We start from the raw sequence: 27,795 nt of genomic DNA on the forward strand, positions 1-27,795 counted from the left end.
CTTCATGCCCCCAGCAGCAGTCTCTGCACTCAGGGCAGTAGCCCATATTAATGACACCACGTGTGGAACTTCCCTGGAAATACTGATTTCCTGGTGCCTCCCAACATCTGCTTCTGTGCCTTCCCTTCGTGTCTCTAGTCTGTCATTTACATCTGCACAAAGCCATTTCCCCTGCTATTTAACTGGCATCTAAAATATGTTATGGATATCGATGCCTGATTTTGGGGTTGTTTTGTTTTGTTTTGTTTTTCCTGGGGACTTTTTCCATCTCCAGTGTCTGGATTTTACCAGCTTAACCTTCCTTCTCAGCTGCTTCAGCTGGGGATGGTTCCCCTCCAGCACAGGCTTCCCTGCTCTCTGTTTGGTGGTTGTTCTCCCAGTTGTCCCACCTTCTCCTCCTGAGGGGCCTGGCTGGGATTTCACCCCCCAGTCCCACATCCTTCCCAACATCCTCCCTCCCAACACACGGCCTGTTCTGATCCCCCCACCCAGACCCTGCCGTTCCGTGGGTTTGTGACACGCTGCAGATTTGGGGAAGATTGCTTGATGATGTTTGTTTGCCATCTGCTGCGCTGTTGGGTGTCTTGGGAGGGTTCCTGCCTCCATTTGAAGTGGCATTAACAAAACCCAGCCAGGACTGAGGATTTTTTTATTTTATTTTTGGAGGGGTTCTACTTTTGCTTCCCTGATGTGCTGGAAGATCCAGAGGCCTGGAAACCTTCCTGAGCCCGGGGAATTTTTGGGCTGTGCCCACTTTGATGCCATGTTGGGGTGACAGAGCAGCTCTGCCCAGGGACAGCAGGGATTTCCTGCTGCTTTTGCTCTTTGATTATTTTTATAGTCAGCTTTTTTAGTGCCAGTTACCATTTTATACCTTTTCATCCATCTGTTTCTTCTCTTTGTCCAACCATCAGGAATTTTGCAGCTCTGAGAACACTGGAGTTAATTTCCCCATCATAATGTGGGATTTTTCTGAGCATTTTGCCAGAGTTTCCCACTTTTCTTTGAGTTTGTTTTTTTTTTTCTTTTTATTGTCCTTGCTGTCAGTGTGGGGTGTTTGTTGTGTTCCCTATTCCAGCTGCTTTTCCAGCCCTTCCCACTCAGTTAACCTCTGGGACTTGGGGACAGGTAACAGTTTGGCAGCTCCTCCTCCTTTCTGCCCCAGACATTTCCAGGGCAGGGAATATTTCATTTTCAACTCCCTGACTCTTCCTGATCTTTCCATCATTTGTGGAATTCCGTCATCATCATCTGCTCCCCCTGGTGAGGAGTTTGAACAGCCTGGCAGTGCACCAGTTGAATTTCCATGAGGAAAGGGCTCTGCTAGGACACATCTCTGCTTTCCAGTTCCTTTCCCAGCTCCCACACTTCCAGCAGCTCTTCTGCTGCATTTTAGGGGTGTGATTCTGAGGGGTTTTATAATTTACTCTTTTTCATGGAAGCCTCAGAACTTCCCTGCAAGGTTCTCAGAGGCAGAATGGACAAACTCCTTCTCTCCCCCAGTTCTGATGTGTTGGCTCTGATCTCTTCCCTGATCCTTGTGCGTAACTGGGAGCAGGAGGGAGTTTCCATCCATAATTGCCTTTTTTTATGCTCATGTAATACATATCAGTAATGATGGATGGGGCAGAGGCGTGGGGGGAACCTCCTGCAGGTGAGTTCAGGTGGGGTTGGCAGTGAGACCAGGAGGCTTCAGTGGGAGGAAAGCAATTCTACTTTTAATTTTATTTTAGTTTCTGGGAATTCGTAGGATCACGGAGTGGTTTGGGTTGGAAGGGACTCTGAAGATTGTCTCGTTCCATGGGCAGGGACACCTTCCACCAGCCCAGGTTGCTCCAAGCTGGCCTTGGCCACTTCCAGGGCTCCAGGGGCAGCCACAGCTTCTCTGGGCAACCTGCAGTGACAGTGACAATGAATTCCAATGAACCTGCCCACACTTACTTTACTTACTTTAAACACACCCCAACTTCACCCTTGGGTTTGCTGTGTGGAAAGAACCCCTGGGTGGGTGTCGATGAGGGGTCAGAGCACGTGGAAGGTGCTCAACATCTGGGGAGGTTCTGGCACTAAAAGAACTGTTCAGACCGAGGTAACGAGCACTTTGCTTGAAACAGACTTTTAGTTTTTGTTAATTAGTGTTTGGAGTCATTATAAGTTGCTGTTTCAGTACCACGTCACTCGTGCAGTCTGCTTTGGCGTTGCACATTTTTTCATTTGCTTCTGAAAGTCCAGGTAAAAACCTTAAATATTAACAATAATTAAATTAAAAACATTAAGGATATCCTCCTTCCCTTGCTGATGTGTGTGATGTATTCCCCTGGCAGATGAAGATGAGGATGGGGATCGGATCACTGTCAGAAGCGATGAGGAGATGAAGGCCATGCTGTCCTATGTAGGTACAGTATAAAAAACGCTGACTTTTCCCATGTTTATCACTTTTTTCGGTGTATTTTTCCTTGTATCAGCGTTAACAGAGGCTGCAGTTTGCATTGGACAATATCCCTGTGTTAAGTCCAGAGTTTAATATTCCTGGATTAAATGTAAGTGTTTAAAAAACTGTATCACATGAGATACATGGACATGCTTGACTTTAAAAAAAAAAAAAGAGACACTTGTACACTTACTGATCATATCATAAACATTAAGAATAATGCATCTTAATGACTTTTGCATTAGGTATAGTGCAGGCTAAATGGACTATCAATTTCTTGTATTTTTTATGCAGTACTTAAAGTAACGGCTCATTAAAAATGAACCCCTGGGCTCTAAAAATTTTTCAAAATCTACTTTCATCTGGAGACTGTTTCACCCCTCCTAACAGAGGAGTTTCATTGTAGCTGCAGGCTCAATATTCATGGAGGATTTAAAGCTGTATTTTCTGGTTTTTTAATAGGAGAGATGTGTGTCTGTGTGTGCCTTTATCTAGGTGGGTGTGTGTAAAATCTGCCTGGGTACCTATAAATAAATATCAAATCTGCAGGAATAGTGTGCAGTTACTTATGGAAACTAAACAATTGGAGTGTAGCTTCAGTGTGTCTTTCATGCTGCAGATTTAAGTGGAAAAATGTGATTTAACTCCTTTTTCTGGTCAAATGAAATGGATAAGCAAGAAGGTGACCAATGGTGTTTTCTCCCTGGGCCAGATGGGCTACCAGGGGTCGATAAATGTTGTCTAACTTGGAGCCTGTCACACCAAGCCATGTTTGGTACCACCCTGAGGTGATTTGGGTGGGACTTCATGGAATCCTGGAATGGCTTGGGTTGGAGGGATCTTAAAGCTCATCCTGTTCCATGGGCAGGGACACCTTTCACCATCCCAGGCTGCTCCAGCCTGGCCTTGGACACTCCCAGGGATCCAGGGGCAGCCACAGCTTCTCTGCCCAACCTGTGCCAGGGCCTGCCCACCCTCCCAGCCAGGAATTCCTTCCCAGTCTCCCATCTCTCCCTGCCCTCTGGCAGTGGGAAGCCATTCCCTGTGTCCTGTCCCTCCATCCCTTGTCCCCAGTCCCTCTCCAGCTCTCCTGGAGCCCCTTCAGGCCCTGCAAGGGGCTCTCAGGTCTCCCTGGATCCTTCTCTTCTCCAGGGGAACCCCCCCAGCTCTCCCAGCCTGGCTCCAGAGGGATCCAGCCCTGGGAGCAGCTCTGGGGCCTCCTCTGGATCAGCTCCACATCCTCCTGTCCTGCTGCTGGACCCCAGAGCTGGACACAGCAGATCACTGCTGATGCTTCCCCACTAGAATTCCTTGTACTTCTCTATTTCCCTTCTAAAACCTCATCCATTTTTGCTGTAAAAGTGGGAAACTTGACTTTTCCTGGCACAGTCTGCAGATTAATCACGCCTTGCTAAGGTCATTTTTTTGCTCTGCTTCCAAGCTCACTGTTAAAGTTTCAGTACATTAGAGTTATGATTGCTCAACTCTCTGCTTCCCCTTCAAAATTATGGGATGGCTGTAAATGGCTTCTTTCTGCTTCAGCAGCTTTTTCTCCTCTGAAAATGTTTCCCTTCAGTTTTAAACTGGTTCTTTTATTGGAGAGTTGCATCGAGGGTTTAAGTTCCTCACTTCCTGTGGGCTTCATTTTGGGATGTGTTCACAAGAAAACAAATGTGCTTAGCCCAGAAAATGAATTAACCTTGGAGAATACAGTGGGGAAGGGAAATACTCGTTTCTGAGTGTTTTGAGACCTTCAAGGAATATTTGGAGGATTGGACAGCTGGGAATATATCTGGGTATTTTAACAGGGTGCATTTTGATGTTCTCCAAAATGGAGGTGTTTTCTTTCAGTTTAAAAACAAAAAAACCAATTCCCTGAGATCAGAGATCTCTTCCATGACACTCAGACCAGGAAGATCTTTGGATTCCCATGATGGATGAGGATCATGCCCAGCCTCCCCTCTTCAGGTCCTTTGCTTTCTGAACTCGGCAGGAAGTTATTTCAGGCAGTTCTGGGGTTATTTTTGAGTGAGCACAAATGCTTTGGATTAGGAAAATATTGTGGGGGGGGTGGGGTGGTGGGAAATTAAAATGATTTCTGCCTTCTGCCTTGCAGTTAATTAAAGACAGGGCTGGAGCAGCAGCGGGGCTGCACTGGCCTCTTGTCTTGTAGCACTATAAAAAGGCAGTAATTTTTTTGACAGCCACTGATTGGAAAGTTGCTTGCAGCTTTCTCAAAGCAAGGGGTACATGCTCTGGATCAATAACTGGCAAATTTCCCATTAAAAAGAATACCTGAACAATGTTCCAAATAGCCACTGGCATCTTAATTTTCCATGGAAACCTCAAATGCTCGTGTGTGGAGGACAAGTCATTTTCAGACAATTTTTCCAGACTACTTGTTAACAGTTATTGCTGTCCCAAAAGGTTGACAGCTTACATGATTGATATTTCATTTACTTGTCATCACTGGTGAGTAATGGAGAGGGCCAGGGGTTTCTCTCTCTCCCTCTCTCTCTGCCCCTCTATTATATATTTTATTTTTTTTTGTAGGAAACAGTCTCATGTCTGTTTATTTTAGTTTATTATTCCAGAGAGTATGTCCTATATGTTTGTGCTGTGTATATAAAGTCTTCAGGTCACAGAATGCCACTCGTGAATGGTCATTAAAAGGTTTGTTTTTATTAAGCAGTTTTGGAGCAGGAGGTTCTTTCCCAGCTCCAGAACTCTGAGGTGCTGGGAAAACATTTTTATGAAGGGACAGGAGGACATGGGGGAGCATTTGACATGTTATTCCTGGCCCTCCTAATGAAAAATAAATTCCTGGGGTCCTTATGACCCCTGGGGAAGCTCTTGATCGTTTCACAAAGTGGGGGGGGAATTCCCAAACTTTTGTCTCTTTGGAGTTGCATCAGCAAAAATTGGTGTTTTAAGGGAAACCATGAGTGTGAGGGGAATACCTGTGTTTGATTCCACAGAGACTTGGGTTTTTTTTTTCCCTTGTTGACACCCATCCTTGCCAGTTTGAATTGTATCACACAGGGCTGGCAACAGTGACGTGCTGAATTCTTAGACCACACCGGGCTGGTGAGAATGAGGATGAAAGCCAGAGGAGCCACAGGGATTTCTGCCATGGAGAGCTGGCCCACAGCCAGCGGGTTCCCTTCAGAGGTGTTCAGGCGTTGCAAAAGAAACCTTCTTTGTGATGTGCTTTCAGCATTTAACACGTGGTGATGAGAGTTGTGCAGGTTGGAGACGAGAAATTCCCAAGCCGGGTCTGACTCCTGCCCTGGGACTGTGGGGTTAAAAGGCCTGGCTGGTGAGTTCCCTCCTCAGCAGGGAGGGACAGTTAAAAGAGGCTGAGGAAGATTTCAGTTTGCTTAATCCAAAGGTTTATTTCTTCACTTAGTGCCACTCCTCATCCTCGTCCCACCTCTCGGGCTCCCTCATCCCACGTTATGTGTTTCGTGTCCTCATGGAATCCTGGGATAGTTTGGGTGGGAAGGGACCTTCAAGATCATCCCATTCCACCCCTGCCATGGGCAGGGACACCTTCCACTATCCCAGATTGCTCCAACCTGGCCTTGGACACTTCCAAGGATCCAGGGGCAGCCACAGCTTCTCTGCTCAACCTGTGCCAGGGCCTGCCCACCCTCACAGGGAACAATTCCTTCCCAATCTCCCAGGAATTCCTTCCCAATATCCCATCTGTCCCTGCCCTCTGGCAGTGGGAAGCCATTCCCTGTGTCCTGTCCCTCCATCCCTTGTCCCCAGTCCCTCTCCAGCTCTCCTGGATCCCCTTTAGGCCCTGGAAGGTGCTCTCAGGTCTCCCTGGATCCTTCTCTTCTCCAGGTGAACAATCCCAGGTCTCCAGAGCAGAGGGGCTCTTGGATCATCTCAGTGGCCCAAGTGTCTTTTTAGGTCTTGACATTCTGAGATCCTTTTCCATCCTTTTTTGCCCGTACTGAGCCTTTCTTTGTCACTGAACATTCCCCCCAGATCCCTTCCAGGAGCCCCAGGGGTCGGGATGTCTGCAGGGATTTTCTGTCCCCTCTGTGCATTAAACCACGAGGGTTCACCCGTGGATCTCTGCCTGTGTGGGATGTGACCCCACCTGCCCTGAGGGGGCAAATTCTTGGACGGTTTCCATACCCCTTGGTTAAGTTCCTGTGTCCCACTTACTGTGGAACACCACAGATGGTGAGAAACCATCTCAGGGCTGATTTGCGCCGTGGCAATTAAAAAATAAATAAAAATACGTTGAATGAAACAATCCAGAAGTGCTTTTACTGCTCATACATTACTGAGTCATCTCTTTCTTTAATCTCTTTGCAGTATTACTCCACTGTAATGGAGCAGCAAGTAAATGGACAGTTGATAGAGCCCCTCCAGATCTATCCACGAGGTAATGCTGAGCAAATTCTAATCAACAACGATGATAACTGCTGATGAACCAGTTCACTGGTACGGGTTTTTTTGGGGAGGTTTAAATGCACACAACGTGATGTTTACCTCTTAATTTGGATGGGAGAATTCATTGTTGTGGGGAGTGGGGAGAAAACTGCATTTATTGCATATAAAATAGCTGATTTCCCGGAGTAAATTAGACTAACGAGATTCGGTTTGCACAGTCCATATTTAAGTACATTTAAAGAACTCGTTGGTGAGGGTTCTGCTTGTATTCAAAGCAGATGAATAACTGAAGTTTGGGATGCTTATGTAAATTGGGCTTTTTTTTTTTTTTCTTTTCCTTTAAGATGTTTTAATATCATTAATCAGCCTGACAGACTTGGGGGGGTGTCACTGTCACCGCTTATTTGGGAAGTGGGAACGTGTCTGTCACAGGAGCTCCATCCACCACACGTTTTTATCTGAGATCTGGGCATTTAGCAGCAATATCAAAATGTTCACCAGTGCTTTAATAGTTCTCCTGAACAGGGCAAGATGTAATCAATTCTGTGGACTGAGGCAATTAAAAAAATAGGTCATCTACAACCTGCACATAAATCCGTAGGCAGCTCGTTAGGTTTTTGGGAATGAACTGAAATAATGGTTTTAAAAAAAAAAGAAAAAAAAAAAGCCCAGTGCATTACATAATCCCACTGATTCATTCAGATCTCAGTAGCCAGGCTTGGAATCTCTGCCTCTTTTTTAATTGATGGAACTTGAGAAGGTTTTAAATTCTCCAAGTAAATCTCCCAGCAATAAATTAATTGAAATAATTAAAAATTAAACTCTTCTCACTTAACTGGTATTATACAAATAATCATACTATGAGGCTCCCAATTAAACATTCCAGACTTCCATTACTTACAACTCTCTGAAGTTTGAATTGGGCAATTAAACCAACAGGCTCCTCCAACACGTGCTAATCAGGTCTCCAAAGGAGGCTGGGTTTCCTGGTGGTTCAGTGTGATCCCTTGAAAAAGAGATGGGAATTCCAGGGGAATAGAGGATTATGGTTTTATGGCTCAGGGTCTGATTTTGAGGGGCCTCCCAGATGTTTGAGCTGCAGGACTGCAGAGCCAGCAGCACTGAGATGTGCCCTGAGAGCAGTGGGAGAGGGGAGGGATCTCCTGCCTCTTCCCAGGCTGAGATCCTGGAATGCTTTGGGGTTGAAGGGACCTTAAGGACCATCCTATCCCACCCCCTGGTGCTCCAAGCCCCGTCCAACCTGGCCTGGGACACTCCCAGGGATCCAGGGGCAGCCACAGCTTCTCTGCCCAACCTGTGCCAGGGCCTGCCCACCCTCCCAGCCAACAATTCCTTCCCAATCTCCCATCTCTCCCTGCCCTCTGGCAGTGGGAAGCCATTCCTTGTGTCCTGTCCCTCCATCCCTTGTCCCCAGTCCCTCTCCAGCTCTCCTGGAGCCCCTTCAGGCCCTGGAAGGGGCTTTCAGGTCTCCCTGGATCCCTCTCTTGTAGCTTGGAAAAGCTGATGTAGTGGATGATCCTTGGAGGTTGGGAATGCTTGTTGGAAATAGGAGGCAGTTACATCTATTTCCTTTTTAATCAAACAGCTGAAGGAAGTTGTGGCAGGGGGTGCTGGCACAGCTTGGAGTTTAAAGGGATGTTTTGTGATACCAAGTCAGGTTAAACCTTCTCGATTCTCCTTTTGGGTCATTCCTGAAGAACCAGCTGAGTGGATTCTCACTCCTGCTGCTGTCTCCTTTTCCTTCCTACTTTACATCCAGGGATAATCCTCTTTGGCTGCTCAGATCCAGAATTCACCCCATGCTGTTCTGGATGTGATTTCCCCCCACATTCCCTCCCCATTTTCACCACGGGCTCAGCTCCCTGAGTATTTCCCTGTTTCCACTTCCCCTGAATTGCTTCAGAGCTGAGTTCCACCTTTCCAAATCACTTTCTTAAAACACCTCTCCTTTCTAGGTTAGGGCTTTAAAGCCCAGACCTCCTCCCAGTTCTGCTGCTGCTCTGAAATATTGAACAAAATGTGCTTTCCTGCCTTTTTTTTTTTTTTTTCTTTCCCCCCTGTCTTCTTGTCCTGCCTCTCTAATGAACATCCCGAATTTTGTTGGCACAAGCACTTTCCTTCCCTGCCCTTTTGGCCGTGTCTCTCCACGTTCAGCACTTTAAAGCCCCGTCAGGAACGTGCAGCTTTTCTGCCTGTGATTTAAAGTTCTCCCTTCTAAGAGCTTTCTCTGCAAGTCCTTTGACTCCTTTTCCCTTTCTGCCCCTCTTCCTTCTGAGGAAGCCTCAGCCAGCTCCCAAAAACTCTTGTCTTCCCTAAAAATCCTGCCAGGAGTAAATGTCCACGTGCCATCCTGTGTTACCTGGGCTGTGCTTTATTCATTTCGTAATTTAAAGGCCTTTAAGGGGAAAAAATTGCTATTTTGTCTATTATTTAATAAGTACCTTGTGGCTGTTTAGGTAGTAAGAGCCAGAATTCCTTTTTTATATTGAAAATAAACCTCTGTGTGTGATATACATTAACAAGAGTATATGTGGGTACATAAACATCTATCTATATCTGTTTATATCTATCTATATCTATTTATATCTATATCTGTTTATATCTGTCTCTACCTATTTATATCTATATCTGTCTGTATTCATATCTCCATACATGTCTCTATATATCTCTATCTCTTTGTCGATACTTTTATCTATAAATATCTATATTTATAGATATATCTCCCCTATCTGTGTTATATATATATATATATATATATATTATATCCCATTTGTGGAATACAAGCTGAATATCCCATTCAAATATATATATATGTAATATAAAAATATTATTCTTTTAATACCACATCCAAAATGTCAAATTTAATCAATTGGAAAAATAGAACGTGTTTATGTATATTTATAATTGGGGGGTTTCCGATTGTTGGTGTTTGGTTTTTTTTTTTTTAATGCCCAGAGTATCATAATATTTCCCCTCTTTAAGATGCACGTGGTAATTTCTTCTGTCATTTAAAGGCACATGGCCTGGCCCTAAGTGATGTGTTTAATAACTATCATCTGTGTCCTTCTGCCTAATAAATAGTTCTGCTTCCTGCTGTCAAAGAGGGGAGTGAGAGGCACGTGTAGCAGAGAGAGCGAGAGAAAAATCAAATTCCTGCCTCCTCACCCCATCCATCAGCGGTGACAGCCCCTTTAACACCCCATTTGGAGGGCACGGAGCTCTCAGATGGGAACTGGCTGGAACTGGGAGCCTTTTTGTGGCTTTAAGTGGGGACACAAACAGGGCCCAGAGTGGAGAGCAGGGAGAGGTGGTGGTGCAGAGAGCTGAGGAGGATCATCCTTCCTGCCCCGTTTGGACGTCCTGGCCGAGCTGGGGGCATTTCCCAGGCTCTGTTTGCTGTTTGAGGCTCCTCTGCCATCACCCCTGACGTGTTTTGCCACACTTGAAGCAAAGTGCAGCTGACAGCGTGACTGATTCCTGACGCGTGGCAGCTGATTCCTTGAAATCACATCTTGCAAATATTTCTGTTCAATGCCAGGCAAAAAAAAAAAAAAAAAAAAAAACCAAACAAACCCTCACAGCGTGTGAAAATACAGTGACACAAGATTTTAATTTGAATTACAAAAAGATTCTCAGCAGTTTAAGCCACCAGTTCTCTCCTTTTTTTTTTTTTTTTTTTTTTTTTTTTTTTTTTTTTTTTTTTTTTTTTTTTTTTTTTTTTTTTAAATGTGTTTTAAGCAGAAATTAGAATTTCTATTACACGGTGTCAGAAAAGCTCTTAGCATTTATAAATGCTCACTCCTGCAAGTTAAAAAATCCTGCTTGGTAATTCCCACTCTGGGTCTTGCGAGGCACTTTTCAATCATTTCTCTCTGCTAATTTTGGTGTCACCCTCATTTCTTTTGAAAAGATTCATTTTGAGCAAATTTGTAAATGGCCCTGATGTGTTCTACAATTGAGTCAATTACTGTTTCAGCCTGCAAACCTCCTGGGAAACGGAACATACATGGCCTGAAGGTACGAATTTCAATAATTGTTTCAGCAAACTTAGATGGATTTGTAATGCTGTGTTCCACTTATTGAAATGTCAAATAAAACTGCACTTTCTTGAGCTCTGACAAGCAGATTTTTTTTATTATTGTTATTATTTTTTTTAATTTTTTTTTTTTTTTGGTGAGGGTGGGAGAAGGATTTATCTGCTGAGCGTTGTGCTATCTGTATATATCTGTATTATAGAGAGATAGGTATGGCTTTTTATTAAAATGGAGCTGCCTTTCTTTTAGTTTTTAATCTCTGTGAATCAGGATCCTAAATTCCAATTGGCAGTTTATCAACTAATGCTATCTGGGTGTACATATGTATATGTATATATACATACATGTGTATATACACTATATATATACTATATATATAGTATATATACATATATATATTTTTATTAGAATGGAACTGCCTTTCTTTTTGTTTTTAACCTCTATTAATCAGGTTCCTAAATTTCAGTAGTCACTTTATGAACCAATGCTATCTCTGTGTGTATATATATTTGTGTATGTGTGTATATACACTACATATAGATAGAGTTTTATTAAAATAGGGTTGCCTTTCTTTTTGTTTTTCGTCTCTGTTCATCAGGTTCCTTAATTTTAATAGTTTATCCACCAATGCTATCTACATCTACACACACATACATATGTGTATATGTACTATATATATAGTTTTATTAAAACGGAGCTGCCTTCCTTTTTCCTTTTAACCTCCGTTCACCAGGTTCCTAAATTTTCATAGTCACTTTATCAACTAATACCTGCCAGTACATCAAAGCTTTAACCCCCCCCTCATATTCATTTATTTCAGTCATTTAAACCCCCCCCCACGTTCATTTGATTTTTCGAGTGGGGAAGGCACCGCAACGAAATTATTTGAGGGTTTTGATTCCTGCAGCTCTGCTTATTGCTCGTGTCATTATAGGGAGGAGGCTCCAAATGCACGAAATGACTGTTTAGTTTTTTAACTGAGCACAAAAGATGGATTTATCACCTCTTTTCCCTGCGCTGCTGAAGGTTGGGAAGGTTTTGCAGCCCAGGAGTTGTGGAGCCTGCTAACCTACATACAGACCCCAACCATCGGCGTGCCTGGCAACAGCTAATTAACCTTCCTAGTGAAATGAGAAATTCGTGGCAAATTACAGGTTAATTAGAATGGTGTCCTCTGAACGCAGTGACTGATAAGGATCCTTTCCCTGCCTGCAGGTAAATACTCGAGCAGGGGCTGCCAACAACAGCGGCTCTGCGGATTCCCTCCCCAGCAATAGGTAAGAGCCGGCTCCTGCTTTGTGTCCCTGCCTTTTATGGCACCAAAATGGGCCCTGCTGGGTGGTTGTTGCCAGCAGTGGCACTGATGGTGAATGAGTTTTTGCACCGGTGCTGAGGTGGGGAAGGTGAACTGCCTGTGTTCGTGGTGCTCGCCAAGCTCGGGCTGCGGGGGCTCCACGAGAATTGCCTTCTGAAAAAAAAAAAAACAAAACAAAACAAGTGTTTTCTGGCTCTTTCAGGTGGTTCTGTCCTTATAAAACGTTGAGATACTGTTTGGGGTTAAATACTCAATTGTTATTAATAATTAGTCCATCTAATGGCGAGGTTTGTACGTTTAAGTCTTGGTTGCTTGGTCTCGTTCCAGGATCCTTTGCTTTTTAAATACCCTGTTCTTAGGTTTGCAATAATAAATAACCCAAATAATCAACCTCTCCAGGTTTATTTACAGCTTAGGTGCCCTATTTCATGCAATTTTAGCAAAGTTTTGAAGTCCACCTCCCTTATTTTTCTTTTTACATCCCAGTCTTAATTTGAAAACCCGTGTTAAGGTCTTAAAATGCACGAGAACTTGTTCTCTTTTTTTTTCCCTAGAGATTTGATTTTTAAATGCTGGAGCATAAACTCCCTTTTAATACAGGAAGTCATTCTTCTCCATACTGATGTTAAAAGGAACAAACAAAAACTTGTGTATTCTTAAAAAAAAGCAATAAGGAAAGTCTGGCTCCACGTTCTTGATACCAGAGCATATTTGAACCGTGGGAATAGAGACCTCTGGAGGCCCCTTTCAACCTAAATTATTCTATTATTCTAATAAGCATGTAATATTGCATTTATCTGTGCATCAGCATCTGCTGCCTTGGCTCTCTGAGAGCATTTTGTAAAATCAAAAGAGATTAATTAATTGCCAGAGGTAGATGAACATCACCAAAGACACAGTTGGGCTGCGTTTGGTGGGTGAATTTTGGGGGTGTGTTCTGTAACACCCCAGCGTGGCGGGGCAGTCCCAAAATCCCTCTTTTCCCTGTGGGAATGATGGGCTGTGGGTGCCCACTGACGTGGGTTCCACCTCTCTCCAGCAGCAGGGAGCTCTGCCCCACTGGCAACCCCACCCCAGCACCCCAAAAACCAGTTGGGTGCTCCATTTTAGTGGCTTTGCTAATTGGGGAGATTAAAAAAAAACCAGCCCAGTGTGCCCCCTCCCCTGGGGAAGGTTTGCTCCCTGTTTTAGTGGATAATCCAACCCCAAACTCCCTAAAGGAGCTCGATCCTCAGCCCTCAGTCTGAACTAAATAACGCTGATTTCTGTGCTGGGGCTTTCAGCACTGCCTCTACTTTGAGCTCCCTCTTCAAGTGCAGCGAAAAGGAAGCTTCTGGAAGCTTCTTGTCACCTTATTTGGTGGTTAATTGCCATTCCTTTCCCCAGCCCTTCGGCACTCTCGGAGTTTTGTTTTTGAAGTAATTGAAAGTCTCTCTTTGTTTCATGTTCACAAATTGTTAGTCATGAAAGATGACAAGATCAACTTATGTTTCCTTGGAAAACTTAATTTTTCTTTAAAGCAGTCGTGGGAACAAGAGGCCTATTAAAGAACAAAGCCACCAAATATGAAATCTGTGTTTTCACTGTTCCTGTTAATAATGATCTGTGATCAAGACACGTGCACGGGCCTTTCAAGAATATATTATTTTGTACTTTCTTTTTTTTTTTTTAACTTCAGTAATAAGAGCAGAATGTCCCTTTGAGATGAAGTTTGGTTTTTGCAGACATTTTGCTGCCCAGGCAGTTTGTTGTGTTGAAGGTACAAGGAACAGAGTTTGTCAGGAGAGGAGGTGAAAAGCAGTGTTTGGTGAGTGGGTGGAAGGAGTTTGAAGCCACTGATGGTTTTTACTTGCAGAACTCCCCAAGCTGAGAGTTGTGGTTTGTTAACGTTCTCCCAGCAGAGAAAACTGAGTTGTTTTGTGTAAGATCATTGACGTGGGAGTGGATTCTTCCTGAAAAAGCACAGGGAGTGCAGCAGGTTGTCCTGGAATGGAAAGCTGGACTCATCTCAGGGGTTTAGGCCCGTCCCTGAGATGCCTAAATCAGGAATTTTGCTGTCCTGCTCACCGTGCTCTGGTCTGCACTCAGCTGAGCTAGTGGGGTAAAACCTTCTGCTGCAGGAATTGTTGAGGAATAAGCCCTTAAGGAGCTGTAAACCAAGATATGGCACCTGAAAACCAGATGGGAGCCTTGTTCTCCTGTTGTTTTCTGAACCACCTGATGTGCCAGAGTGTCTTTCTTTCATTTCACTGATGAACAATAGGCTGTGTCTCAGAGGGTGGTACAGTCAGGTTGTCTAAACCAGCCCGTTTGGAAAGGTGAAAATCTTGGTCTGATGGAGTGAAACAACTCAGTCATTAAAAACAATCACCTCTCCGTTTTATTTCAGCTTGAAGAAGTCTTCTGCAGAGCTAAAGAAAATACTTGCCAATGGCCAGGTAGGTGCTTTGGATGGGCTCTGGAGTGATTGGCACAGCACAAACAGGGACAGGGATGTTTGCTGCTCATTTAGCTGTGATGGGTTCTTTTAACCCGGGGCTGGAGGCACCACGAAATCCTCCATCATATGAATGAGTTGTGTGGCCCGATTTACTTTGATTGGCAGAGCAATTTGCTTCCCATTCCTCAAAATGTGCTAATCAGATTTAGCTGCAAATGGATGGGGGCCCCTCACACGTGTTGTGTTTCCACCAGCCTTCCAGGGGAGGAAGTTAATCAGTTTTGAATAACTGAGTCAGCCGCTCACTTAGAACGACCTTCCTGCTTTCTAGGGCAGAAGACACCTGAATGTTTAACAGGGTTTTGCAGGGAACTGCTCTGGGATCACTTCAGAGTCATGGAATTGTTTGGGGTGGAAGGGACCTTAAAGCTCATCCAGTGCCACCCCCTGCCATAGGCAGGGACACCTTCCACTGTCCCAGGTTGCTCCAAGCCCTGTCCAGCCCGGCCTTGGACACTTCCAGGGATCCAGGGGCCCTGGGCAACCTGTGCCAGGGCCTGCCCACCCTCCCAGCCAGGAATTCCTTTCAAATCTCCCATCTAACCCTGCCCTCCTTCAGCTTAAGGCCACTCTGACACTACATGTGATGATGTTCAGTTAATGGATGAACTCGCTTTTAAAGGTCTTCTCCAACCTAAACTCTTCTATGATTCTGTGTTGTAACTTCTTTATAAAAAGCAAAAAAAAACAACCCCAGTAAACCCAGAAAACCCCCCAAAGTTGCAGAAAACTGTCTTGTTCCTGACTGACTTGTCTTCCCTCAGAAGTGAAAGGTTTGATGTAACAACCGATGGACGAGTGGACGATCAGCACAATTATTTTGCACTTGTTTTGGGCAGCCTTGTAATGACACTAAATATATACCCTGTTAAATTAAACCACCCTCAGAGAAGCCCAGATCCCTTCAGCAGCAGCATAAATATGTTTGAATGTTTGTCACAGAGAGCCCTTTGCAGCCTCGCAGGCCGGTGCCTGTCGTGGGCTCAGACTTGCCTATTAGGCTCTATTGACTGAGACATCTGTGTCACTGCAAATAAAAGACTCTTATTGATTTTCTTAACTGCTGTTCACTTCCCCTCCACGTTTCCAAGGCTGAAATCTTAATTATCTCAGATGCCTATTCAGTGCCTTCACACAGTGACCTCTCCAAGCCTCATTGGCATTTCAGGAATGGAGGAGTTGTCGTTGAGAGTGTCAGGAAGGGAAAGGCTGAGCTTGGCGTGTCCTTCGGCCTCACCTGGAACACTGAGGGGGGGAAACAGATGGGAGACTCCCTCAAAAACAGGATTTGGACACCCCAGTGCCGCTGAATCCCTGGAATGCAGCTTGGAAGTGTGGTTTTAATCTTGCCAGCATCCCCTTTCTGTCCAGGTTTTCAGTCTGATGTTCCCTCACGTTCAGTTTTAGTCTCGTATTCACGTGTTCCCACCGGGTGGATTTGCTCTTGTTTCAAAATTGAGAGCCAAACGATGACCTGAAATTCTGGCAGTGCTCGCTCATCTTTTTTCCAAGGTGGAATTGCTGAGTGTGAGTGAAAGCCTCCTTCTTGTGAAGGGCTGAATTTGGGCACTGTACGTGTTCAAAACAATAGGAACGAGTGGTTTGTGTGCCCTGCAGTGGATTCGCAGATTTCTCCCCTGTGGTTTGGAATTTTAGAAGGGTATAAAGGAACCAGACTGCTTGTTATGATTTAAAAAATTTTACTTACACCCATTTAAAAAGAAATTAAATAATTAAGGTTTAGTACTCCTTTTTATTCACCCTGACTGGAGTAAATCTGCTTTCTCTTGAGAGCAAATGATTTTGGTTGTGTTCTGCAAAATTTGGTCCCAGCTCCACGACTGGAGCTGGGTTTCCAGTAGTAACTTTTAACTCTTCCTCCTTTTGGGGGATTAAGTCACACTTATCATTACTTAAATATGGCCTGGCTTATTAGTTTTGATTATTTTTTTGGCAGTTTCTGCTTTCAGGCATCCCTAATGATATTCCTCTAGTAGTTTCCATTTAGGTTTAATAAGGAATTCATATTAATCATTAAAAGAAGGGGACATGATTCTTCAAGATAATCAAATATTGACAGGTTAGAAATAGCTTTCTGCCTGGGTTCATTGATATAGGTGATGTGATATAAATATTTATTTCTTTTCTGTCACTCAGAGTAAATGCCACCAATTGATTCAGCATTGATATAGTGTCAACAGTTCATAAGAAACATTTGACTGGCTCGTGTTTTCCGATTAGTCTCTGCTCTATAAAGTGGGATTTACTAAATCTCCTCAATTGTCTGCTCATGGAGTGTGACTGGCTGCTGAATCCATGATTGCTTCCATTTGGGAAGCAAAGGTGTGGCCCCAGCGCTGTGGCAGCCCCTCCAGATCAAATAAGGATTAATTGGGCATTTTGCTTTTAATGATTTACAGGAGGCAGGCGCTGATTCCTGCCCAGCCCAGCAGGTCCAAGCCAGGGATGTTTTGTTTGCTGCTCCATAATTGAAGCTTTGCTTTTGCACCAATTCCCTTTCATCTCCAAGCCAATCCAAGTTGGGTTTGCAGCTTTTAATATTCCAGCCCTTCCTGGGGAGCTCGCTGTTATTCTGTTGGTGTTTTATGGTGGAGAATCCGGTTTTCCCAGGTAAAATAAATAAATCAGCCCGTGGGTTTTTTTGGCATCTTTATTGGAGCCAGTAAATCCCGCTTGGTCTGTCCGTGGGTTGCTGACAGACGCTCCCTCCACCCCAGTATTCCTGTTTTTCCCAGGGTTCTGGTTGCTCTTTGGGCTGGGCTATCACCAGGCTCAATCCTCAGAGGGTGGAGCTGCTCCCATCCCCATCTTTTAGGGAATATATTCAAAAATTAGGTGAAAATATTCCCTTTTCCCAGGGGGCAAAAAGCGGGAGAGAAGAGGCAACGCCTCGTCTCTGCTTCGGCTCAATTTGTTGTTCAGAACTCGTGTAACCACCAAAAATTCTTCCTTTTCACCCCCAAGAAGGGAAGATGGGAGTTTCCTCCTGGCTTTGTGGGTTCATTGGGTTTCTCTTCAGAGTTATTTTGAGGAGAACATTTCTGGGGATGCAGGAGAGACGTTGGCTGTTGCCTCTGAGACCAGAGAACTCCGGTCTTGCAGCTTGGAAGAGCAGAACTCCGTAAATTAACTGTGATTTAAAGAGTCTGCAGCCTGAAAGAAATTATTTCCACTGCAAGGGATCCTTTAGAGGTTCTTCACGTGTTTTAAATCCCATCCATGAGTACTTGTTCCCCGTGAGGTGTCTTCTTCCCCCTCTTTATTTGCATTTTCTGGTGGATACAAAAAGCAGGAGAGCTTTTGGTGATGAGGCAAATGTTGGTTTTCATCGTAAACTTTGATATTTGACTGGGCCATTCCATTCTCTCTCAGATAGCTGGCCAAGGTTTGAGTACAAGTAGGTAAGAAAATAGAGTCAGCTTCTACTTTGAGGCATTTTGAGTTTTTTCAGGACTCAGGTTTTAACATCATTGGAAGAAATGTGCAGTATTTCCTGTGAAAAACCATGGGTTTTGTTCAGGTAGTGAAAGAAAAGGACACAAAGTTTGGATCAGTCATTTCTGTTCTTAAAACTTATTTCAAATCAATCAAATATTCCATTTTCTGCTTTTAAGACATGCTGAGTATTGACTCTTTAGGACATTTCACCCTTTTGCCATCACTTGTATTCACTCAAAAAATGAGAGTCTTTAGGCAGCCAGGCCAACTCCTGTCAAATATTCAACTTGGTGTCCCATAAATTGCAAATTTAAAAGATCTTCTAAAAGCTGGATTCGTCTAAACATTTACTACTAAAAATTATCAGGCAATGGGGGAGTCCTTTTGGAATAGAAAATGCTTTCAATCCAGAAGTCATTCTGATTAGAAGGTTTATTTCAAAGTATAGACATGCATTGCAAGAATGTCTTTAATGAGTTTTTTTAATAGGTGCACAATCAGTGGAACTGAAGTTGTGCAGGGGAAGGCTGAGCTGTAGTTTTACATTTGAATTGATCCTTCAGTACAATAAATTTTTTATAAAAGCATTATCAGAAAGGTCCCAGATTCCAGCTTTTGCAATTTCCAGTGTTTGTATCAGGCTCCTGCTTGGATTTCTGAGGATCTCATCGCGTCTGGAAAGTTGTCCCAGGGAACAGAAAGGTTGAGGCAAATAATTAGTTGTGTATTTCAAGGAAAAATATTTTTATTGCAATTCAAGACTTGGGGTTTTTTTTTCCAAAGATGTCCTTTAGTTAAAAGGGGAGTAAATGGTGCTCTGTGAAGCAACCTGCTGGCAGAAGTGTCACTCCATGAGCATCCCTGATGCTGATTCCAGAATAAATCATAAACTTTTGCAGCCACCCTTAAGCTGACAGTTTTCTGTTGGGTTGTTTCCATTCACCTCCAACTTTGGCTTTGCTTATGTGCTGTTCTGGAGACCCTTTTCCTATCAGTAGCTGTGACCTGACCCTCTTGAGCTATATTATATCATTCCATTTTGACACCTTTTATCAAACTTTAATGAAATGACCCAGGCAAACAAATTGTCATTAAACTTTCCATCACTTTGTCCCTTGGTATCGTCCTTTATAAATTGGACAGCAAATGTTGTATTGATCTTCTCGTTCTTGCAGCTGAACTTGAAATGACCCAGACTGCTTGTTGTTTATGGCCTAGAGTTGCTTTTCCTTGACATTTCCATCCACAGCATGACATCTCTTTTGTTTTTCTTTCTTTCTTGTGGAGATGAATGAACAAGACATACGGTATCGAGACATCCTCGGTCACGGCAATGGAGGCACAGTCTACAAGTGAGTGGGGATTTCACTTCAAATCTTTAAAAAAAAAACAAAACGGGATTTAACAGCTCTTTTTGTTTTCACCCCTTGGTGTTCGTGTCGAGGTGCAGGTGGGCTGTTGCTCCTCTGCAGGCAAGGTGGTAAAATAAGTCCTTAGCCTAAACTTTGAAATGATTCTCTGATATATTTACAAGGTGTCTGCTCTTGGGTGCTGGGAGGGCTGGGGGCATTTTGGTTATCTTTTTAATACTTAGCTTTGAATCCCCTCTGGGTAAGGGGAGTTAATGGTTCCCAAGTGGAACTTGGAATGTCCCAAAATCCAGGATTTCCAGCGCCATTGTTCCTGCTGGCTCACTGGGAATGACACCCGTGGGATGGGGTGACACCAGTTCAGAATTCCTCACCCCCCTTTCCCTCCCTCCTGAGCAGCTTCACACACAGGCTGATGGATGTATGAAATGATAAACTCCCCCAAATTTTGGTAGTGGAGCTTTAATACCCTGCAGCCAGTATTAATTTGAATATTGTAAAGATTACAATAACACAGATAGAGTTTTCTCGACAGGAAAGTCTTTTCTCATGCATAGTGCAAAGTTTAAACTACATAATGTAATATCTGGTACTTAATAGTCTGCAGTGGTGTATGAAAAATATTCCACTGGGAATTAAGAAATCCATACTTTATAAGAAAGCCCTGAGGGAGTAATAAAGGTTTCCTCCAGAGAGCTATTTACCATATACAGTAACCCAGCATCCCATTAGGGTTTTGTTTATACCTTAGACATTTTAACTTTGAGATTAACATTTTTTTTTCCCCCTAAAATGTTTTAAAAGTTATGGTGCATTTAGTTTAGTTTCTAATTGGCTGCCAACGTTGCAGAAGGTTTAATGGAAATGGACTTCCAAAAGCTTAAAGGAACGAATCCAGCCTTGGAATGGACTCTGAAAATCAGATGAGAATTGTGAGTGGAATGTGGTTCAGAAATCTCATGGAGAGTTCTCTTGGAGAAAGATATTCCTAGACCAAGAAACTTGAGGAATTGGTATTATTTTCTTACTTTGTAATAGATATGAGAGAGAATGTTGAGCTCTCTGCTCCAGGAAACTGTTTGTGTGTGGGGGGGTGTCATGGAATACATAGTCATGGAATCCTGGAATGGTTTGGGGTTGGAAAGAGCCTTAAATCCCATCCTATCCCACCCTCTGCCGTGGGCAGGGACACCTTCCATTATCCCAGGTTGCTCCAAGCCCCGTCCAACCTGGCCTTGGACACTTCCAGGGATCCAGGGGCAGCCACACCTTCTCTGCCCAACCTGTGCCAGGGCCTGCCCACCCTCCCAGCCAGGAATTCCTTCCCAATCTCCCATCTCTCCCTGCCCTCTGGCAGTGGGAAGCCATTCCCTGTGTCCTGTCCCTCCATGCCTTGTCCCCAGTCCCTCTCCAGCTCTCCTGGAGCCCCTTTAGGCCCTGCAAGGGGCTCTCAGGTCTCCCTGGATCCTTCCCTTCTCCAGGTGAGCATTCCCAGCTCTCCCAGCCTGGCTCCTCTCCCTGTGGCAGAACTTCCCACCTTGGAGCGATCCCCCCCTTCCTGAGGGGGAGATCATCTCCACCAGCACGAGCCAACGAGGACTTGCCGAGTGGAATACTTACAGGTAGCTGCACTGCACTGGTCATACATAGCAGCCCACATATATTTTATTCCAGTAAATCAATGAACATTTGTCAGGTAAAATTAATTGCAGAGGTTTGGCCGTTTCCCCCTCGTGCTGGTGGAGAGGGGAGCCCGTGTGGGTTATTGATCTGCAGCTGAAGAACGAGCCTGTCTGCTCCCTCCCCTCCCTGCTCCCTTCCCCTTCCCAGCTCTTTATCCTAACTCATATCCATTATGGCAATGATATATTCCCAGCATCCAGCAAACAAGGCAGCAAAAATCCTCAGCCTCCCTCGGCCGTGTGAATTAACCACTATTGAAATAGTTTATTGAGATGGAATTATTGATCACTTTTCATCCCGCCCCTGGCTCCGGGGAGGGGGAGGCGGGTTTGTTCTCCTCGTTATGTTTAGTTAGGAAATGGATTTCGTTTCTTTGGGTTCTTTACAGCTGCAACTGGTTTATTGCTTGGAGAAGAGGTATCTTAGCTTTATTTTTATGACAGTATAATTATACTTTAGAAATACACTTGATTACTGCGTGTAGCAAAATTGTTCCAGTATATTGGCTCGGCCAATATTGCTATACAAACAACTTTTCAGTCAATTGAGTCTGGTAAAAAAATCAATACTTTATAGCAATATTTCTAGGGAGAACTTGCTGAATCTAAATGTTTGTGGGGTTTTTTTTCCCTGTTCTAAAAAGAAGGGATTTTATAGTTGTTTGACATCCTTATTTTACCCCCTACCTTTTGCTGTGCTGTTTTCTTAATTAAGGAACCATAAAAATCCTGAAGTTAGATATGGCAAAGCCAGTTAATTAGCCTTGCTTTTTGATTGGTTGCATATTCCAAAATGTGGGAAAATATATAAAACGACCCCAAAGTGTGTGTTAATACACAATCAGAAAGCAGGAATTCTTCCCCTGGTGCTCAGTGGGCAACATGTGCCCTGTCTTGGGTGAAGCTTGTCAAGAAAAGGGTGAGATCTGCTCTACCAAAGACTGAAAAGTGTCTTCCTCTTCTCTTTGCCAGTTGTTGGAGGTGGTTTGTGTCATTAACTGTGATTTCCACTGTTTGTGTGGTATTTAGGTGCGATTCTATGAATTTTTTGCCCTCAAATGGCAATTATTTTATAGGAGCTGGTGGGGTGGGGAATGCACAGCTCGAGCTGCTCCACAGAAAACATCTGTATGGCAGGACATCTGTTGGATTGGCTTAAATTGCTTTTTTTGGGAGAAATCATTCACTGGGCAGTCCGAAAGACGTGTGAGGGATGTGCTTTGTGCTGCATCTTTGGGCTCCATCCCTGGGAGCTCTCAGGGGCTGCTGGGAGGAGATCTCTCCTCGTGCCTTCAGTGAGAAAAGGTTCATGCTTTGGTTTGCAGTGTGATGCACACCCTGCCAGCCAGGGTCAGGAGTAGCTACTTGAAATTATTTAGACCTAAAACCCTTAGTTGTGTATATTTTGAACTTAAATATTGCGAAGTGTAGAGGTATTGATCTCTGGCAAATTATTTCTCTGTCAAATCTCTCTCACGTGGTGTATCAAGACACTGTTTCCTTCCCTTAAAATGGAATATTTGTCTCTTATTTCACCTTTTCTGGTTTTTGCTTTGCAGTTGTAGCTCAGGAGAAGTGGGATGTTCCAGCAACTCTGTTTAATCCCTTCTGTGTGCCTGGGACTTGTTTTAAATGGGAGCTGTGGATGGTTTGGAACTCTCTGGATTCTGTTGGAGGAGCCTCCAGCAGCAGGAGAACATAACAGTCTGTACACAGAAATAAACATAAAGGCCCAATGATGCCCTAATTAATTTGTGAGTTGCCAGGATCTGGGAGAGAGGGAAGAAAAGGGGGAATGGCTTCCCATCTTCCAAAATGCAGTTTAAGCAGAAGGCTTCACTTTGAGTTGAGTAATTGGGGAGGGAAGTGGCTGCTGATGATGTACCACCCTAAGAACTGGGAGAAATGTGGAAAACTCAATTTGCTGGAGCAATTGACTCGAGCAATTGTGCAGTTTGGGTGAGTCGTGTGTTCCAGCAGCTGCCTGCTCCTTCACTCCCTATCCCAGGCCACCTTGGGGTGCCCCATTAGCACATGGAATGTTGTTACTGTGCCTTGGGAGAGGGGATTGTGGATGCTCTGACGTGGGCAGGGACGGGCACTGCCAGTTCTGGAGCCGGGAAGTGGAGCAGGAGGTTGGTGTGTGTCTGGCAGGAAGGGAGGTGGAGGGGATGGAGCTCCCTGATGGAATAGCTGCAGGTTGGTGTTGCCTTGAGGAGCTCTGGCTCGGCAAGGGTTGCTCCTGCTGGTTTATCCCATGGATTCCAGTGCAGGACAGCAGTGCTGTCAGAAAGGGAGATTGTTTTTAAAAGCAGTAACTGTAATGCACCTCGGATGTTGTGGGAGGCCAATCTGAATCTTAGTGCAGCTGTTCCTCTCCTCTGCTCTTTCCTTTCTGGTTTTCCACATGGATGTCATGAGATCCTGGAATGGTTTGGGTGGGAAGGGACCTTAAAGACCATCCAGTTCACCCCCTGCCATGGGAAGGGACACCTCTCACTAGCCCAGGTTGTTCCAACCTGGCCTTGGACACTTCCAGGGATCCAGGGGCAGCCACAGCTTCTCTGCCCACCCTCCCAGCCAGCAATTCCTTCCCAATCTCCCATCTGTCCCTGCCCTCTGGCAGTGGGAAGCCATTCCCTGTGTCCTGTCCCTCCATCCCTTGTCCCCAGTCCCTCTCCAGCTCTCCTGGAGCCCCTTTAGTCCCTGCAAGGGGCTCTCAGGTGTCCCTGAGCCTTCTCCAAATCATTTTCCCCATGTAAATACTTGAATTCCCGGATTATTTCGACCCTTTGGCAGAGTGGGTTGGTGGGACCCCCTGCACGTGGCTCAGGGTAAATAACTGCAGGCAGGGAGAGCCCAGAGCAGTGACAGGAGCAGGGTCAGAGCCCATCCCTGCAGGTTCCCAGGGCTGACCCACGTGGCTTCACCAGTGGGTGATTTCCAGGGGAGGTTTTCCCTGGAACAACCTCTTACCCACAGTGCTTGTCCCAGCCTGGTGCTGGACCCAGAGGGAAGGAAGCAGAGGCAGGTGCAGTGTTTGGTTGGCATTAAAACACACCCTCAGCCTTTGGAAGTCTGAGAATTGCACCTCCCTGAATTCTCGTGCTGCAGTGGGGGAGGCATTTCCCTTTGTTTCCTTTCCCAGGCTGCATCCATTTGCTGTTTTCTCTTGCCCTGTTTTATTTTTAGTCACACTAAAAAGCACTGGAACAGTAGTAACTGATTAAGTTAGAAATCCCCCCCCCGAGTTTCACCTCTTCCCACTGTGGTTTAAACGAGAGTGACCAGTGGCTGCTGGTCACTTGTTCCCTTTGACCCCAACCATTGCTCTCCTGCCTCATAAAATCTGTTATGCACAAAAGTGCATAAAATGAAGATAAAGTACCTCCTTCAAGTCTGACAAAACCCATTCCTCTGCAGAATGGGAGCTGCAGTGAAAGTAAATAAATGAATGGACAGCAATCACAGCCTAGTTGATGAAACTGTTCAATTAAAGCACAGGCATTTACATGGTGTAATTTCCCTAAATTGCCAATGAGCCCCTTTAGACACAACCAGTGTTCAAATTGATTTCAGCATTGATTTTGGCTGAAGCTGATAAATTTCTGCTTGTTAGTTAAAGTAATTTTGCAGAAGACTTTGTAGTGTGGTATTGAAGTGTTCATTTAGCTGATGGTTAAAAGAGGAGTTATTTACAGAGGGTTCTACTGTTGGACTGAGATGGGACAATTCCCCGGTCATCTTTTTACTTTTAATTTTTAAGCTTCAGTATCCAATCAATACGTTATTGAAACTGATTAAAATGTATCCAGCCAGCTGCCCGTGGCTGTTTAATTAGAAACTGGATGATTCTTAAATTAAACTTGGTTGGGTTGGGTTGTGCTGTGTGCCCATAGCTTGGAAGATGAAGCGAACAGCAACCCTGGAAATGGGAGTTTGTTCCCAGTGAGCTTAGAATCGTGGAATTGTTCAGGTTGGAAAAGATCTTTAAGATTGAAGGATCAGGCAGTGGTTTGGGTTGGAAGGGACCTTAAAGCTCATCTCATTCCATGGGCAGGGACACCTTCCACCAGCCCAGGCTGCTCCAAGCCCCGTCCAGCCTGGCCTTGGACACTCCCAGGGATCCAGGGGCAGCCACAGCTTCTCTGCCCAACCTGTGCCAGGGCCTGCCCACCTTCCCAGCCAGGAATTCCTTCCCAATCTCCCATCTCTCCCTGCCCTCTGGCAGTGGGAATCCATTCCCTGTGTCCTGTCCCTCCATCCCTTGTCCCCAGTCCCTCTCCAGCTCTCCTGGAGCCCCTTTAGGCCCTGCAAGGGGCTCTCAGGTGTCCCCAAAGCCTTCTGCAGGCTGAACAACCCCTCCTACTGGCATCCAAATTGCTGTCACCAAGGAGTGTGATGAACTTTGTGGCTCCCTCTCCTGCTTCTGCCAAATTTCCTCCTGGAGCTGGGATGGATTTACTCGGGATCTGCTGTGGTGGGGAACTCCTGGCTGTGTCAGGGAGCTCGAGGCTGCTCTGCTGTCCTTTGTCCTTGCAGCCAGTTTGAAGCAGCTGATCTGAGTGGTCCCCTGGGACTGGCTGTCCTGGTGTTGGTGGCACCACCTCGAGCAGTCAGGGCTGAGCTCTCACCTTTATTCTGCCTGTGCAGGTCCCTTTAAGGAGCAGGGAATGAATTGCAGTGGGGTGAGTACAAGGAGAAGGGCTTGTAATCCAGGTTTCAAAGGTTAACCCTGAGTGCTTGGCTGCAGGAGGGAAGGAGGACTCGTTTAAGTGGGAACAGATGGAAATAGTAGCAGGTTAGAGCATAAAGAGGTGAGGGATCACTGCTGTGCTCGGGTTTGGATTGGAGCTCGTTCCCCCGGAGCTGGGGTAAGTGAGATGTTGCTGCTCAACATTCTCCTCCTGCAGCCTCCAGTGCCAATTGTACTCTTTCTAAAAAGTTTAAAATTTAGACACAAGTGTTTGCCGGTCGTTTTCTACTTCAACACCAAATCATTTTGCAATCTGTACTCAAGCATCTGCACTGGGGTTTCAGATGGAGGGGAGGTTGGCGTAGATTGTGCTTTGAACCGGCACAGCCCCCATAAAAGCTCCTTTTTACAACTGCTGTGCACTCTGGATTTCCTGGTTTAACAGCCAGAGAGTCAGGCTAATGTGTTTGCTATTGCAGGAGGCAGCAACTGGCAAAGTGGTGATTTCCTAGGAGCAATTTGAATCCGTGTCTTTAGATGGCCACGGGAGCGCACGGCGCTGCTGTCGTTAGAGCCTGACCAGGAGCACGGCAGAACGTGGCAACAGTGGGGGGAAAAGAGGGGGAAAAAGGGTAAAATGGCCAGTAAAGCGAACGTGGGAGTGATTTGCTGTGTGTGGGTTGCAGCTGGTGGCTGGAGGGCACTGGGGGTTGTGTTGCTCCTGCACGACACCGGCACAACAACGTTTTGCTCTCAGTTGTTTCTCCCAGGGCAGGAAAATGGCCAGTTTGCCTCAGGCTGTGCCCTCACGTCTGAAGGGGCTGCTTTGCTGCAAGCACAGCTCTCTCTGTTCACTTTTGAGCTCAGATAAGAATCCTAAAGCCTCTGTTTTTCTGCTCTGCCTGGTTCCCAGATATCTGTGTGTGCTCTTGGTGCTGGGTGAGGTTTTGCAGTTACTCAGTGCAGTTCTGTGAGTAGCTGATGCAAACATGGGCAGAGGGGACAGTCTCTGCCATCCTTTTGGAGTGAAATGGTGTCCTGCTGTTCTTACCAAAGGTGTGTGGTGAATGCACACTGAGGTGTGGAGCAGAAGGAAACGTGGCAGAGAAAGGAACCAAAATACTCACTTCTGGTTTTACTTTGTGGCCTGAGTTTGCCACCTTGGGAGGTTCAGGTGGACATGAGGAGAGGGAGATGCTGCTGGAACAGGGCATGGGAGAGGCAGGGAAGGTCCATCCTGGGGCTGTCAGCAAAGAGCTGGACAAAGCTGTGGCTGAGCTCATCCCCTGTTTGGGAGGGAGGGTAGATTAAGTGGTGGGAAACCATCATTTCATCTGCTAAAGCATCACCAAGAGCTTCTGTGAGCCAATAGAGCCACAGCGGCTCCGGGTTTGGGGCATTCACAGAATGCTGGAATGGTTTGAGTGGGAAGGGAACTTAAAGCTCATCTTGCTCCATGGGCAGGGACACCTCCCACCAGCCCAGGTTGCTCCAGCCTGGCCTTGGACACTTCCAGGGATCCAGGGGCAGCCACAGCTTCTCTGCCCAACCTGTGCCAGGGCCTGCCCACCCTCCCAGCCAGGAATTCCTTCCCAGTGTCCCATCTCTCCCTGCCCTCTGGCAGTGGGAAGCCATTCCCTGTGTCCTGTCCCTCCATGCCCTTTTCCAAAATCCCTGCTGACATCAGCCACGAGTTTCCCTGGGCTGGAGGGGGATGTTTCATCCCTGCTGCCTCAGTGCTGTCAGTCCATCATTTTGTCACATTTGCTGAGGTTGGTTATATTTCTGGGAAGGGAAGGGACTGACTCATTGGCACAGCACACAGGTCATGGCTTTCCCTTGAATCGTTTAGTCTTGCCAAGGAATATCTTATT

General features: G+C 45.3%; 1 protein-coding gene across 3 annotated transcripts in view; it reads left to right on the top strand.

Moving 5' to 3' along the window:
• Window positions 1-27,795, top strand: part of MAP2K5 (mitogen-activated protein kinase kinase 5) — a 120,736-nt gene that overhangs the window by 7,841 nt on the left and 85,100 nt on the right. For 2 of the 3 annotated variants that reach the window (XM_027898687.1, XM_027898688.1), the window contains exons 3-8: window positions 2,325-2,392; window positions 6,767-6,836; window positions 10,842-10,882; window positions 12,115-12,176; window positions 14,604-14,652; window positions 19,461-19,525. In XM_027898687.1, the coding sequence (XP_027754488.1) occupies window positions 2,325-2,392; window positions 6,767-6,836; window positions 10,842-10,882; window positions 12,115-12,176; window positions 14,604-14,652; window positions 19,461-19,525 (355 nt within the window). Of the gene's footprint in view, window positions 1-2,324; window positions 2,397-6,766; window positions 6,837-10,841; window positions 10,883-12,114; window positions 12,177-14,603; window positions 14,653-19,460; window positions 19,526-27,795 lie in introns of those variants that run through there. The other variant, XM_027898689.1, reaches the window with a different exon arrangement.

The sequence above is a fragment of the Empidonax traillii genome, unplaced genomic scaffold, assembly GCF_003031625.1.
Source record: "Empidonax traillii isolate 1590-97213 ecotype Southwest subspecies unplaced genomic scaffold, ASM303162v1 scaffold616:size383281, whole genome shotgun sequence".
Taxonomy (NCBI): domain Eukaryota; kingdom Metazoa; phylum Chordata; class Aves; order Passeriformes; family Tyrannidae; genus Empidonax; species Empidonax traillii.